The following is a 16171-nucleotide window of genomic DNA, read 5'->3' as shown; positions in this document are numbered from 1 at the left end:
GTGACTCTATTGTATCATCAGTGTGTGTGTTGTTGTGATGTGTGACTCTATTGTATCATCAGTGTGTGTGTGTTGTTGTGATTTGTGACTCTATTGTAGCATCAGTGTGTGTGTTGTTGTGATGTGTGACTCTATTGTATCATCAGTGTGTGTGTTGTTGTGATGTGTGACTCTATTGTATCATCAGTGTGTGTGTTGTTGTGATGTGTGACTCTATTGTATCATCAGTGTGTGTGTGTTGTTGTGATGTGTAACTCTATTGTATTATCAGTGTGTGTGTTGTTGTGATGTGTGACTCTATTGTATCATCAGTGTGTGTGTGTTGTTGTGATGCGTGACTCTATTGTATCATCAGTGTGTGTTGTTGTTGTGATGTGTGACTCTATTGTATCATCAGTGTGTGTGTGTTGTCGTGATGTGTGACTCTATTGTGTCATCAGTGTGTGTGTTGTTGTGATGTGTGACTCTATTGTATCATCAGTGTGTGTGTGTTGTTGTGATGTGTGACTCTATTGTATCATCAGTGTGTGTGTTGTTGTGATGTGTGACTCTATTGTATCATCAGTGTGTGTGGGTTGTTGTGATTTGTGACTCTATTGTAGCATCAGTGTGTGTGTTGTTGTGATGTGTGACTCTATTGTATCATCAGTGTGTGTGTTGTTGTGATGTGTGACTCTATTGTATCATCAGTGTGTGTGTTGTCGTGATGTGTGACTCTATTGTATCATCAGTGTGTGTGTTGTCGTGATGTGTGACTCTATTGTATCATCAGTGTGTGTGTTGTTGTGATGTGTGACTCTATTGTATCATCAGTGTGTGTGTTGTTGTGATGTGTGACTCTATTGTATCATCAGTGTGTGTGTTGTTGTGATGTGTGACTCTATTGTATCATCAGTGTGTGTGTTGTTGTGATGTGTGACTCTATTGTATCATCAGTGTGTGTTTGTACAAAACTCTCATTGAAATATTGACATACGAAAATAACATCAAATAAATACATTTAATCCCATAAATGGAGAAACAATCATTAAATAGTTCAACACGGGACGATGAGTTATTAATGAATTCATTAAAAAATCAAATGTCTAGAGTGTCATGAACTCTGACCTCAACATGTCAAACATGTCAAACATGTCAAACATGTCAAACATGTCACTAGAACTAAGTTAAGGTAAGGTAAGGTTAGTCTCCATCAGTGGAAGGATTAGTCAAATAAACATGAATAAATTACATCTCAATTCAGCAACAAACTGATTGTTTTAAGACTGTTTTCTGCGTCAACCATTTATTTTCACACTAATATGGTATAGATATTAAAACTGTATTTTATGTTTCACATGTTATTTTTTATTGTTGCACAACTGAATACATGGTTAACTAACTTAACTAACCCATGACTCATTGGTGGAACCTTCTCTGGTTCTGAACATATTTTTAACAATTATTTCTTTTTCTTCTTTTCTCCACATCTTCAGAAAAACGACGGACAGTTTACAGCGATTCAGTTGCTGGGAATCATGCGCGGCGTCGCGTCTGGCATGAGGTACATGTTCCACTGTGTCATGTGACGTCACTACACTGTGTCATGTGACGTCACTACACTGTGTCATGTGACGTCGCTACACTGTGTCATGTGACTTCACTACACTGTGTCATGTGACTTCACTGCACTGTGTCATGTGACGCCACTACACTGTGTCATGTGACGCCACTACACTGTGTCATGTGACTTCACTACACTGTGTCATGTGACTTCACTACACTGTGTCATGTGACTTCACTACACTGTGTCATGTGACTTCACTGCACTGTGTCATGTGACGCCACTACAATGTGTCATGTGACTTCACTACACTGTGTCATGTGACTTCACTACACTGTGTCATGTGACTTCACTGCACTGTGTCATGTGACGTTGCTGCATTGTGTCATGTGACGCCACTACACTGTGTCATGTGACTTCACTACACTGTGTCATGTGACTTCACTGCACTGTGTCATGTGACGCCACTACACTGTGTCATGTGACTTCACTACACTGTGTCATGTGACTTCACTACACTGTGTCATGTGACTTCACTGCACTGTGTCATGTGACGCCACTACACTGTGTCATGTGACTTCACTGCACTGTGTCATGTGACGCCACTACACTGTGTCATGTGACTTCACTACACTGTGTCATGTGACTTCACTACACTGTGTCATGTGACTTCACTGCACTGTGTCATGTGACGCCACTACACTGTGTCATGTGACTTCACTGCACTGTGTCATGTGACGCCACTACACTGTGTCATGTGACTTCACTGCACTGTGTCATGTGACGCCACTACACTGTGTCATGTGACTTCACTGCATTGTGTCATGTGACGCCACTACACTGTGTCATGTGACTTCACTACACTGTGTCATGTGACTTCACTGCACTGTGTCATGTGACGCCACTACACTGTGTCATGTGACTTCACTGCACTGTGTCATGTGACGCCACTACACTGTGTCATGTGACTTCACTACACTGTGTCATGTGACTTCACTACACTGTGTCCTGTGACTTCACTGCACTGTGTCATGTGACGTCGCTGCACTGTGTCATGTGACGTCGCTGCACTGTGTCATGTGACGCCACTACACTGTGTCATGTGACTTCACTGCACTGTGTCATGTGACGCCACTACACTGTGTCATGTGACTTCACTACACTGTGTCATGTGACTTCACTGCACTGTGTCATGTGACGTCGCTACACTGTGTCATGTGACTTCACTGCACTGTGTCATGTGACTTCACTGCACTGTGTCATGTGACGTCGCTACACTGTGTCATGTGACTTCACTGCACTGTGTCATGTGACGTCGCTACACTGTGTCATGTGACTTCGCTGCACTGTGTCATGTGACTTCGCTGCACTGTGTCATGTGACGTCGCTACACTGTGTCATGTGACTTCACTACACTTTGTCATGTGACTTCACTGCACTGTGTCATGTGACGTCGCTACACTGTGTCATGTGACTTCGCTGCACTGTGTCATGTGACTTCGCTGCACTGTGTCATGTGACGTCGCTACACTGTGTCATGTGACTTCACTGCACTTTGTCATGTGACTTCACTGCACTGTGTCATGTGACGTCGCTACACTGTGTCATGTGACTTCACTACACTTTGTCATGTGACTTCACTGCACTGTGTCATGTGACGTCGCTACACTGTGTCATGTGTCATGTGACGTCACTACACTGTGTCATGTGTGTCATGTGACGTCACTACACTGTGTCATGTGTGTCATGTGTGTCATGTGTGTCATGTGACTAGAGGTGCTTCTTGTTCACAGGTATCTGTCAGACATCGGTTACGTCCATCGAGATCTTGCCGCTCGTAACGTCCTGGTCAATGGAAACCTGGTCTGTAAAGTTTCCGATTTTGGCTTGTCCAGGATTTTGGAAGACGATGCAGAGGCAGCGTACACGACCCGGGTACTTGTACTATTCTACTCTTATAAAGTACTGTTATTATTCATACTTGTACTATTCTACTTTTATAAAGTACTGTTATTATTCATACTTGTACTATTCTACTTTTATAAAGTACTGTTATTATTCATACTTGTACTATTCTACTCTTATAAAGTACTGTTATTATTCATACTTGTACTATTCTACTTTTATAAAGTACTGTTATTATTCATACTTGTACTATTCTACTCTTATAAAGTACTGTTATTATTCATACTTGTACTATTCTACTTTTATAAAGTACTGTTATTATTCATACTTGTACTATTCTACTTTTATAAAGTACTGTTATTATTCATACTTGTAGTATTCTACTCTTATAAAGTACTGTTATTATTCATACTTGTACTATTCTACTCTTATAAAGTACTGTTATTATTCATACTTGTACTATTCTACTTTTATAAAGTACTGTTATTATTCATACTTGTACTATTCTACTCTTATAAAGTACTGTTACTATTCATACTTGTACTATTCTACTTTTATATAGTACTGTTATTATTCATACTTGTACTATTCTACTTTTATAAAGTACTGTTATTATTCATACTTGTACTATTCTACTTTTATAAAGTACTGTTACTATTCATACTTGTACTATTCAGGGCAGTAAGATTCCTAAAGTATTGTTATGATCCATACATGTTCAGGGCGGTAAGATTCCTAAAGTATTGTTATGATCCATACATGTTCAGGGCGGTAAGATTCCTAAAGTATTGTTATGATCCATACATGTTCAGGGCGGTAAGATTCCGATTCGCTGGACGGCTCCGGAAGCGATCGCGTACAGGAAGTTCACGTCGGCCAGTGACGTGTGGAGCTACGGCGTGGTCATATGGGAGGTGATGTCTTACGGCGAGCGTCCGTACTGGGAGATGAACAATCAAGATGTGAGTGAAGTACTGATGTCACCAGTTACAAGTATATTAATACTACGTAAAAAAAACACTGAGACATGTTTTCAAATGTTTTCACTTCACACGTGAAATATTCATCAGACATCGAGCTGTGACCCTCCTCACCCTCCCTCACCCTCCTCACCCTCCTCACCCTCCTCACCCTCCTCACCCTCTTCACCCTCCTCACCCTCCTCACCCTCCTCACCCTCCCTCACCCTCCTCACCCTCCTCACCCTCTTCACCCTCCTCACCCTCCTCACCCTCCTCACCCTCCCTCACCCTGCTCACCCTGCTCACCCTACTCACCCTCTTCACCCTCCTCACCCTCCTCACCCTCCTCACCCTCCTCACCCCTCCTCACTCCTCCTCACTCCCCTCACCCTCCTCACCCTCCTCAACCTCCTCACCCTCCTCACCCTCCTCACCCTCTTCACCCTCCTCACCCTCCTCACCCTCCTCACCCTCCCTCACCCTCCTCACCCTCCTCACCCTCTTCACCCTCCTCACCCTCCTCACCCTCCTCACCCTCCCTCACCCTGCTCACCCTGCTCACCCTACTCACCCTCTTCACCCTCCTCACCCTCCTCACCCTCCTCACCCTCCTCACCCCTCCTCACTCCTCCTCACTCCCCTCACCCTCCTCACCCTCCTCACCCTCTTCACCCTGTTCACCCTCCTCACCCTCTTCACCCTCCTCACCCTCCTCACCCTCTTCACCCTGCTCACCCTCCTCACCCTCCTCACCCTCTTCACCCTCCTCACCCTCCTCACCCTCCTCACCCCTCCTCACCCTCCTCACTCCTCTCACCCTCCTCACCCTACTCACCCTACTCACCCTACTCACCCTCTTCACCCTCCTCACCCTCTTCACCCTCCTCACCCTCCTCACCCTCCTCACCCTCCTCACCCTCCTCACCCTCTTCACCCTCCTCACCCTCCTCACCCTCCTCGCCCTCCTCACCCTCCTCACCCCTCCTCACCCTCCTCACCCTCCTCACCCTCCTCACCCTCCTCACCCTCCTCACTCCTCTCACCCTCCTCACCCTACTCACCCTCTTCACCCTCCTCACCCTCCTCACCCTCCTCACCCTCCTCACCCTCCTCACCCCTCCTCACTCCTCCTCACTCCCCTCACCCTCCTCACCCTCCTCAACCTCCTCACCCTCCTCACCCTCCTCACCCTCTTCACCCTCCTCACCCTCCTCACCCTCCTCACCCTCCCTCACCCTCCTCACCCTCCTCACCCTCTTCACCCTCCTCACCCTCCTCACCCTCCTCACCCTCCCTCACCCTGCTCACCCTGCTCACCCTACTCACCCTCTTCACCCTCCTCACCCTCCTCACCCTCCTCACCCTCCTCACCCCTCCTCACTCCTCCTCACTCCCCTCACCCTCCTCACCCTCCTCACCCTCTTCACCCTGTTCACCCTCCTCACCCTCTTCACCCTCCTCACCCTCCTCACCCTCTTCACCCTGCTCACCCTCCTCACCCTCCTCACCCTCTTCACCCTCCTCACCCTCCTCACCCTCCTCACCCCTCCTCACCCTCCTCACTCCTCTCACCCTCCTCACCCTCCTCACCCTACTCACACTACTCACCCTACTCACCCTCTTCACCCTCCTCACCCTCTTCACCCTCCTCACCCTCCTCACCCTCCTCACCCTCCTCACCCTCCTCACCCTCTTCACCCTCCTCACCCTCCTCACCCTCCTCGCCCTCCTCACCCTCCTCACCCCTCCTCACCCTCCTCACCCTCCTCACCCTCCTCACCCTCCTCACCCTCCTCACTCCTCTCACCCTCCTCACCCTACTCACCCTCTTCACCCTCCTCACCCTCTTCACCCTCCTCACCCTCCTCACCCTCCTCACTCCTCTCACCCTCCTCACCCTCCTCACTCCTCTCACCCTCTTCACCCTCCTCACCCTCTTCACCCTCCTCACCCTCTTCACCCTCCTCACCCTCCTCACCCTCCTCACTCCTCTCACCCTCTTCACCCTCCTCACCCTCTTCACCCTCCTCACCCTCTTCACCCTCCTCACCCTCTTCACCCTCCTCACCCTCCTCACCCTCCTCACCCTCCTCACCCTCTTCACCCTCCTCACCCTCCTCACCCTCCTCACCCTCTTCACCCTCTTCACCCTCCTCACCCTCCTCACCCTCCTCACTCCTCTCACCCTCTTCACCCTCCTCACCCTCTTCACCCTCCTCACCCTCTTCACCCTCCTCACCCTCTTCACCCTCCTCACCCTCCTCACCCTCCTCACCCTCCTCACCCTCTTCACCCTCCTCACCCTCCTCACCCTCCTCACCCTCCTCCAGACTCTACCACTGTCTGCGTTTTATTCTGCCTCCTCACAGAGAGACGAGGATGAACGGAGAGTCGGGGGAAGGGTGAGAGAAGAGAAGAGGGGGATGAGAGGAGAGTCGGGGGGGGGAGGTTATGAGAAGTGGGGGATGAGGGGAGAGAAGAGGGGGTGACGAGAGTAGAAACCTTTGATGTTTAATTGAAAACATTACACTTTTCCTATGATCTGTGCGAGAAAGTCTCCATCGTCACTCTTTCTCTAATCCCTCCTTCCTCTCCCTCTTTTCTTCCTCACTCTCTCTGTCTTCCGGTCCTACAGTCTGTTCCTCTATCTTCTTCACTCTCTCTCCTCTTCACTCTCTCTCTTCTTCGCTCTCTCTCTTCTTCTGACCTTGACTGAACTCGAAGCTTCTTCCTCCACTTGACTCGCCTGCACAACGTGAAGAAACTTCTGGCGTCACTAGAGGTTTTTGGTTCAATTCCAGCTGTTTGTGGAGTTTGTTGCTAACTTTGAACTTATTAATGTCAGGGTGTTATGACTAGTTATAATAACTTTATTACATTATCGATGAACTATTAATGTCAGGGTGTTATGACTAGTTATAATAACTTTATTACTTCATCGATGAACTATTAATGTCAGAGTGTTATGACTAGTTATAATAACTTTATTACATTATCGATGAACTATTAATGTCAGGGTGTTATGACTAGTTATAATAACTTTATTACTTTATCGGTGAACTATTAATGTCAGGGTGTTATGACTAGTTATAATAACTTTATTACTTTATCGATGAACTATTAATGTCAGGGTGTTATGACTAGTTATAATAACTTTATTACTTTATCGATGAACTATTAATGTCAGGGTGTTATGACTAGTTATAATAACTTTATTACTTTATCGGTGAACTATTAATGTCAGGGTGTTATGACTAGTTATAATAACTTCATTACTTTATCGATGAACTATTAATGTCAGGGTGTTATGACTAGTTATAATAACTGTATTACTTTATCGAAGAACTATTAATGTCAGGGTGTTATGACTAGTTATTATTACTTTATCGATGAACTATTAATGTCAGGGTGTTATGACTAGTTATTATTACTTCATTACTTTATCGATGAACTATTAATGTCAGGGTGTTATGACTAGTTATTATTACTTTATTACTTTATCGATGCACTATTAATGTCAGGGTGTTATGACTAGTTATAATAACTTTATTACTTTATCGATGAACTATTAATGTCAGGGTGTTATGACTAGTTATTATTACTTTATTACTTTATCGATGAACTATTAATGTCAGGGTGTTATGACTAGTTATTATTACTTTATTACTTTATCGATGAACTTATTAATGTCAGGGTGTTATGACTAGTTATAATAACTTTATTACTTTATCGATGAACTATTAATGTTAGGGTGTTATGACAAGTTATTATTACTTTATTACTTTATCGATGAACAATTAATGTCAGGGTGTTATGACTAGTTATTATTACTTTATTACTTTATCGATGAACTATTAATGTCAGGGTGTTATGACTAGTTATTATTACTTTATTACTTTATCGATGAACTATTAATGTCAGGGTGTTATGACTAGTTATAATAACTTTATTACTTTATCGATGAACTATTAATGTTAGGGTGTTATGACAAGTTATTATTACTTTATTACTTTATCGATGAACAATTAATGTCAGGGTGTTATGACTAGTTATTATTACTTTATTACTTTATCGATGAACTATTAATGTCAGGGTGTTATGACTAGTTATAATAACTTTATTACTTTATCGATGAACTATTAATGTCAGGGTGTTATGACTAGTTATTAATACTTTATTACTTTATCGATGAACTATTAATGTCAGGGTGTTATGACTAGTTATTATTACTTTAATACTTTATCGATTAACTATTAATGTCAGGGTGTTATGACTAGTTATTATTACTTTATTACTTTATCGATGAACTTATTAATGTCAGGGTGTTATGACTAGTTATAATAACTTTATTACATTATCGATGAACTATTAATGTTAGGGTGTTATGACAAGTTATTATTACTTTATTACTTTATCGATGTACAATTAATGTCAGGGTGTTATGACTAGTTATTATTACTTTATTACTTTATCGATGAACTATTAATGTCAGGGTGTTATGACTAGTTATTATTACTTTATTACTTTATCAATGAACTATTAATGTCAGGGTGTTATGACAAGTTATAATAACTTTAGTACTTTATCTATGAACTATTAATGTCAGGGTGTTATGACTAGTTATTATTACTTTATTACTTTATCGATGAACTTATTAATGTCAGGGTGTTATGACTAGTTATAATAACTTTATTACTTTATCGATGAACTATTAATGTCAGGGTGTTATGACTAGTTATTATTACTTTATTACTTTATCGATTAACTATTAATGTCAGGGTGTTATGACTAGTTATTATTACTTTATTACTTTATCGATGAACTTATTAATGTCAGGGTGTTATGACTAGTTATTATTACTTTATTACTTTATCGATGAACTATTAATGTCAGGGTGTTATGACTAGTTATTATTACTTTATTACTTTATCGATGAACTATTAATGTCAGGGTGTTATGACTAGTTATTATTACTTGATTAGTTTATCGATTAACTATTAATGTCAGGGTGTTATGACAAGTTATAATAGCTTTATTACTTTATCGATGAACTATTAATGTCAGGGTGTTATGACTAGTTATAATAACTTTATTACTTTATCGATGAACGATTAATGTCAGGGTGTTATGACTAGTTATAATAACTTTATTACTTTATCGATGAACTATTAATGTCAGGGTGTTATGACTAGTTATAATAACTTTATTACTTTATCGATGAACTATTAATGTCAGGGTGTTATGACTAGTTATTATTACTTTATTACTTTATCGATGAACAATTAATGTCAGGGTGTTATGACTAGTTATTATTACTTTATTACTTTATCGATGAACTATTAATGTCAGGGTGTTATGACTAGGTATTATTACTTTATTACTTTATCGATGAACTTATTAATGTCAGGGTGTTATGACTAGTTATAATAACTTTATTACTTTATCGATGAACTATTAATGTCAGGGTGTTATGACTAGTTATTATTACTTGATTACTTTATTGATGAACTATTAATGTCAGGGTGTTATGACTAGTTATTATTACTTTATTACTTTATTGATGAACTATTAATTTCAGGGTGTTATGACTAGTTATTATTACTTTATTACTTTATTGATGAACTATTAATTTCAGGGTGTTATGACTAGTTATAATAACTTTATTACTTTATTGATGAACTATTAATGTCAGGGTGTTATGACTAGTTATTATTACCTTATTACTTTATCGATGAACTATTAATGTCAGGGTGTTATTACTAGTTTTTATTATTTTATTACTTTATCGATGAACTATTAATGTCAGGGTGTTATGACTAGTTATTATTACTTTATTACTTTATCGATTAACTATTAATGTCAGGGTGTTATGACTAGTTATTATTACTTTATTACTTTATCGATGAACTATTAATGTCAGGGTGTTATGACTAGTTATTATTACTTTATTACTTTATCGATGAACTATTAATGTCAGGGTGTTATGACTAGTTATTATTACTTTATTACTTTATCGATGAACTATTAATGTCAGGGTGTTATGACTAGTTATTATTACTTTATTACTTTATCGATGAACTATTATTGTCAGGGTGTTATGACTCGTTATAATAACTTTATTACTTTATCGATGAACTATTAATGTCAGGGTGTTATGACTAGTTATAATAACTTTATTACTTTATCGATGAACTATTAATGTCAGGGTGTTATGACTAGTTATTATTACTTTATTACTTTATCGATGAACAATTAATGTCAGGGTGTTATGACTAGTTATTATTACTTTATTACTTTATCGATGAACTATTAATGTCAGGGTGTTATGACTAGGTATTATTACTTTATTACTTTATCGATGAACTTATTAATGTCAGGGTGTTATGACTAGTTATAATAACTTTATTACTTTATCGATGAACTATTAATGTCAGGGTGTTATGACTAGTTATTATTACTTTATTACTTTATTGATGAACTATTAATTTCAGGGTGTTATGACTAGTTATTATTACCTTATTACTTTATCGATGAACTATTAATGTCAGGGTGTTATGACTAGTTATAATAACTTTATTACTTTATCGATGAACTATTAATGTCAGGGTGTTATGACTAGTTATAATAACTTTATTACTTTATCGATGAACTATTAATGTCAGGGTGTTATGACTAGTTATTATTACTTGATTACTTTATTGATGAACTATTAATTTCAGGGTGTTATGACTAGTTATTATTACCTTATTACTTTATCGATGAACTATTAATGTCAGGGTGTTATTACTAGTTATTATTATTTTATTACTTTATCGATGAACTATTAATGTCAGGGTGTTATGACTAGTTATTATTACTTTATTACTTTATCGATGAACTATTAATGTCAGGGTGTTATGACTAGTTATTATTACTTTATTACTTTATCGATGAACTATTAATGTCAGGGTGTTATGACTAGTTATTATTACTTTATTACTTTATCGATGAACTATTAATGTCAAGGTGTTATGACTCGTTATAATAACTTTATTACTTTATCGATGAACTATTAATGTCAGGGTGTTATGACTAGTTATAATAACTTTATTACTTTATCGATGAACTATTAATGTCAGGGTGTTATGACTAGTTATTATTACTTTATTACTTTATCGATGAACTATTAATGTCAGGGTGTTATGACTAGTTATTATTACTTTATTCAATGAACTATTAATGTCAGGGTGTTATGACTAGTTATTATTACTTTATTACTTTATCGATGCACCATTAATGTCAGGTGTTATGACTAGTTATTATTACTTTATTACTCTATCAATGAACTTATTAATGTCAGGGTGTTATGACTAGTTATAATAACTTTATTACTTTATCGATGAACTATTAATGTCAGGGTGTTATGACTAGTTATAATAACTTTATTACTTTATCGATGAACTATTAATGTCAGGGTGTTATGACTAGTTATAATAACTTTATTACTTTATCGATGAACTATTAATGTCAGGGTGTTATGACTAGTTATTATTACTTTATTACTTTATCGATGAACAATTAATGTCAGGGTGTTATGACTAGTTATTATTACTTTATTACTTTATCGATGAACTATTAATGTCAGGGTGTTATGACTAGGTATTATTACTTCATTACTTTATCGATGAATTATTAATGTCAGGGTGTTATGACTTGTTATTATTACTTTATTACTTTATCGATGAACTATTAATGTCAGGGTGTTATGACTAGTTATTCTTACTTTATTACTTTATCGATGAACTATTAATGTCAGGGTGTTATGACTAGTTATTATTACTTTATTACTTTATCGATGAACTTATTAATGTCAGGGTGTTATGACTAGTTATAATTACTTTATTACTTTATCGATGAACTTAATAATGTCAGGGTGTTATGACTAGTTATTCTTACTTTATTACTTTATCGATGAGCTATTAATGTCAGGGTGTTATGACTAGTTATTATTACTTCATTACTTTATCGATGAACTTATTAATGTCAGGGTGTTATGACTAGTTATTATTACTTTATTACTTTATCGATGAACTTATTAATGTCAGGGTGTTATGACTAGTTATTATTTATTTATTACTTTATCGATGAACTTATTAATGTCAGGGTGTTATGACTAGTTATAATAACTTTATTACTTTATCAATGAACTATTAATGTTAGGGTGTTATGACTAGTTATTATTACTTTATTACTTTATCGATGAACTATTAATGTCAGGGTGTTATGACAAGTTATAATAACTTTATTACTTTATCGATGAACTATTAATGTCAGGGTGTTATGTCTAGTTATTATTCCTTTATTACTTTATCGATGCACTATTAATGTCAGGTGTTTTGACTAGTTATTATTACTTTATTACTCTATCGATGAACTTATTAATGTCAGGGTGTTATGACTAGTTATAATTACTTTATTACTTTATTGTTGAACTATTAATGTCAGGGTGTTATGACTAGTTATTATTACTTTATTACTTTATCGATGCACTATTAATGTCAGGGTGTTATGACTAGTTATAATAACTTTATTACTTTATCGATGAACTATTAATGTCAGGGTGTTATGACTAGTTATTATTACTTCATTACTTTATCGATGAACTATTAATGTCAGGGTGTTATGACTAGTTATTATTACTTTATTACTTTATCGATGAACTATTAATGTCAGGGTGTTATGACTAGTTATTATTACTTTATCGATGAACTATTAATATCAGGGTGTTATGACTAGTTATTATTACTTTATTACTTTATCATTAATGTCAGGGTGTTATGACTAGTTATTATTACTTTATTACTTTATCGATGAACTATTAATGTCAGGGTGTTATGACTAGTTATTCTTACTTTATTACTTTATCGATGAACTATTAATGTCAGGGTGTTATGACTAGTTATTATTACTTTATTACTTTATCGATGAACTATTAATATATGGGTGTTATGACTAGTTATTATTACTTTATCGATGAACTATTAATGTCAGGGTGTTATGACTAGTTATTATTACTTTATTACTTTATCGATGAACTTATTAATGTCAGGGTGTTATGACTAGTTATAATAGCTTTATTACTTTATCGATGAACTATTAATGTCAGGGTGTTATGACTAGTTATTATTACTTTATTACTTTATCGATGAACTTATTAATGTCAGGGTGTTATGACTAGTTATTATTACTTTATTACTTTATCGATGAACTTATTAATGTCAGGGTGTTATGACTAGTTATTATTACTTCATTACTTTATCGATGAACTATTAATGTCAGGGTGTTATGACTAGTTATTATTACTTTATTACTTTATCGATGAACTTATTAATGTCAGGGTGTTATGACTAGTTATTATTACTTCATTCCTTTATCGATGAACTTATTAATGTCAGGGTGTTATGACTAGTTATTATTACTTTATTACTTTATCGATGAACTTATTAATGTCAGGGTGTTATGACTAGTTATTATTACTTCATTCCTTTATCGATGAACTTATTAATGTCAGGGTGTTATGACTAGTTATTATTACTTTATTACTTTATCGATGAACTTATTAATGTCAGGGTGTTATGACTAGTTATTATTACTTCATTACTTTATCGATGAACTTATTAATGTCAGGGTGTTATGACAAGTTATTATTACTTTATTACTTTATCGATGAACTTATTAATGTCAGGGTGTTATGACTAGTTATAATAACTTTATTACTTTATCGATGAACAATTAATGTCAGGGTGTTATGACTAGTTATAATAACTTTATTACTTTATCGATGAACTTATTAATGTCAGAGTGTTATGACTAGTTATAATAACTTTATTACTTTATCGATGAACTTAATAATGTTAGGGTGTTATGACTAGTTATAATAACTTTATTACTTTATCGATGAACTTATTAATGTCAGGGTGTTATGACTAGTTATAATAACTTTATTACTTTATCGATGAACTATTAATGTCAGGGTGTTATGACGAGTTATTATTACTTTATTACTTTATCGATGAACTTATTAATGTCAGGGTGTTATGACTAGTTATAATTACTTTATTACTTTATCGATGAACTATTAATGTCAGGGTGTTATGACTAGTTATTATTACTTTTTTACTTTATCGATGAACTTTTAATGTCAGGGTGTTATGACTAGTTATTATTACTTTATTACTTTATCGATGAACTATTAATGTCAGGGTGTTATGACTAGTTATTATTACTTTATTACTTTATCGATGAACTATTAATGTCAGGGTGTTATGATTGGTTATTATTACTTTATTACTTTATCGATGAACTATTAATGTCAGGGTGTTATGACTAGTTATTATTACTTTATTACTTTATCGATGAACTATTAATGTCAGGGTGTTATGACTAGTTATTATTACTTTATCGATGAACTATTAATGTCAGGGTGTTATGATTGGTTATTATTACTTAATTACATGCCCTGAAGCTGCGACGATAATGTCGTTAGTTCACGATCAGGGACTGAGTTTCAGGGTCAACACGGAGGGGTAGCTCTAACACGGAGGGGTAGGGCTAACACGATTGGTTAGTATCGGGACCGGCCTTAACACTCACTTCAGAAGAAGAAGCTTATCGTGAACCTAATGTTTGGACCTCAGGCTTGATTCATTCAATTCATGGTGAAACACAGCAGCTCGTCATAGATGATTATGTTTCCTTCACTCTGTCGGGAACATCTGACTCGAGGTCGCTGGAGTTGATTCAACCGTTGACCTGGAACATTATGAGTTGATCATCTTTCATCTGATGGTCCAGCTTCAGAGATGGTGGAGATGCTGGTTTGAAGCTGGATCGTTGGTCAGAAGTCGTAACGAGTCAAAGATGTTCCACAGAGAAGATGTTTCACGATAGAAAGACACTGCTTAGTGAATCTTCTCTGCTGCAGGTCATCAAGGCCGTGGAGGACAGCTATAGGTTGCCGGCTCCTATGGATTGCCCGGAGAATCTTTACCACCTCATGATGGACTGTTGGCAGAGAGATCGCAGCAGTCGACCCAAGTTTGACGAGATTGTGTGTTTGCTCGACAAACTCATCCGTAATCCAAGCTCCATGAAGAAACTCGTCAACTCGTCGCACAGGTGTGTTCAACCTTCACCTTCATTTCTACTTTTGATTACCTTTGGACGAACGGCATCAGAGCTCATTTGTGACACAAACACGCTTCACATTAACAATAAACACACAAATGAAAGACTATCAAGAGAAGGACATTTTGAACAGATCAGTTTTGAACAGTGATTTGAAGTCTGGAGTGAGTCGGAGTTCCTGATGGTTGAGCGAGTATGTACAAACATATATATACACATATACACACACATATATACACACACATATATACACCTATATACACACACATATATAAACACATATATACACACATATATATATACACACATATATACACATTTATACACACACATATATACACACACATATATATACACATATATACACACACATATATACACACATATATACACACACATATATACACACATATATACACACACATATATATACTCATATATATATACACACATATATACACATATATATATACACATATATACACACATATATATACACACATATACTGTATATACACATATATATACATATATATATACACACACATATATACACATATATATACACATATATATATACACACGTATATATACA

At 37.1% G+C, this 16171-nt stretch overlaps 1 protein-coding gene across 2 annotated transcripts in view; it reads left to right on the top strand.

Annotated features, from left to right (window-relative positions):
• The window catches only part of unm_sa34860 (un-named sa34860), an 81180-nt gene that overhangs the window by 60474 nt on the left and 4535 nt on the right, over window positions 1-16171 (top strand). For both annotated transcript variants that reach the window (XM_087790376.1, XM_087790377.1), the window contains exons 14-17: window positions 1476-1543; window positions 3337-3478; window positions 4261-4410; window positions 15374-15567. In XM_087790376.1, the coding sequence (XP_087646502.1) occupies window positions 1476-1543; window positions 3337-3478; window positions 4261-4410; window positions 15374-15567 (554 nt within the window). The remainder of the gene's footprint in view (window positions 1-1475; window positions 1544-3336; window positions 3479-4260; window positions 4411-15373; window positions 15568-16171) is intronic.

The sequence above is a fragment of the Callionymus lyra genome, chromosome 5 (assembly GCF_982586985.1).
Source record: "Callionymus lyra chromosome 5, fCalLyr1.hap1.1, whole genome shotgun sequence".
Lineage (NCBI taxonomy): Eukaryota > Metazoa > Chordata > Actinopteri > Syngnathiformes > Callionymidae > Callionymus > Callionymus lyra.
This window is presented reverse-complemented; position numbering and strand designations above follow the sequence as displayed.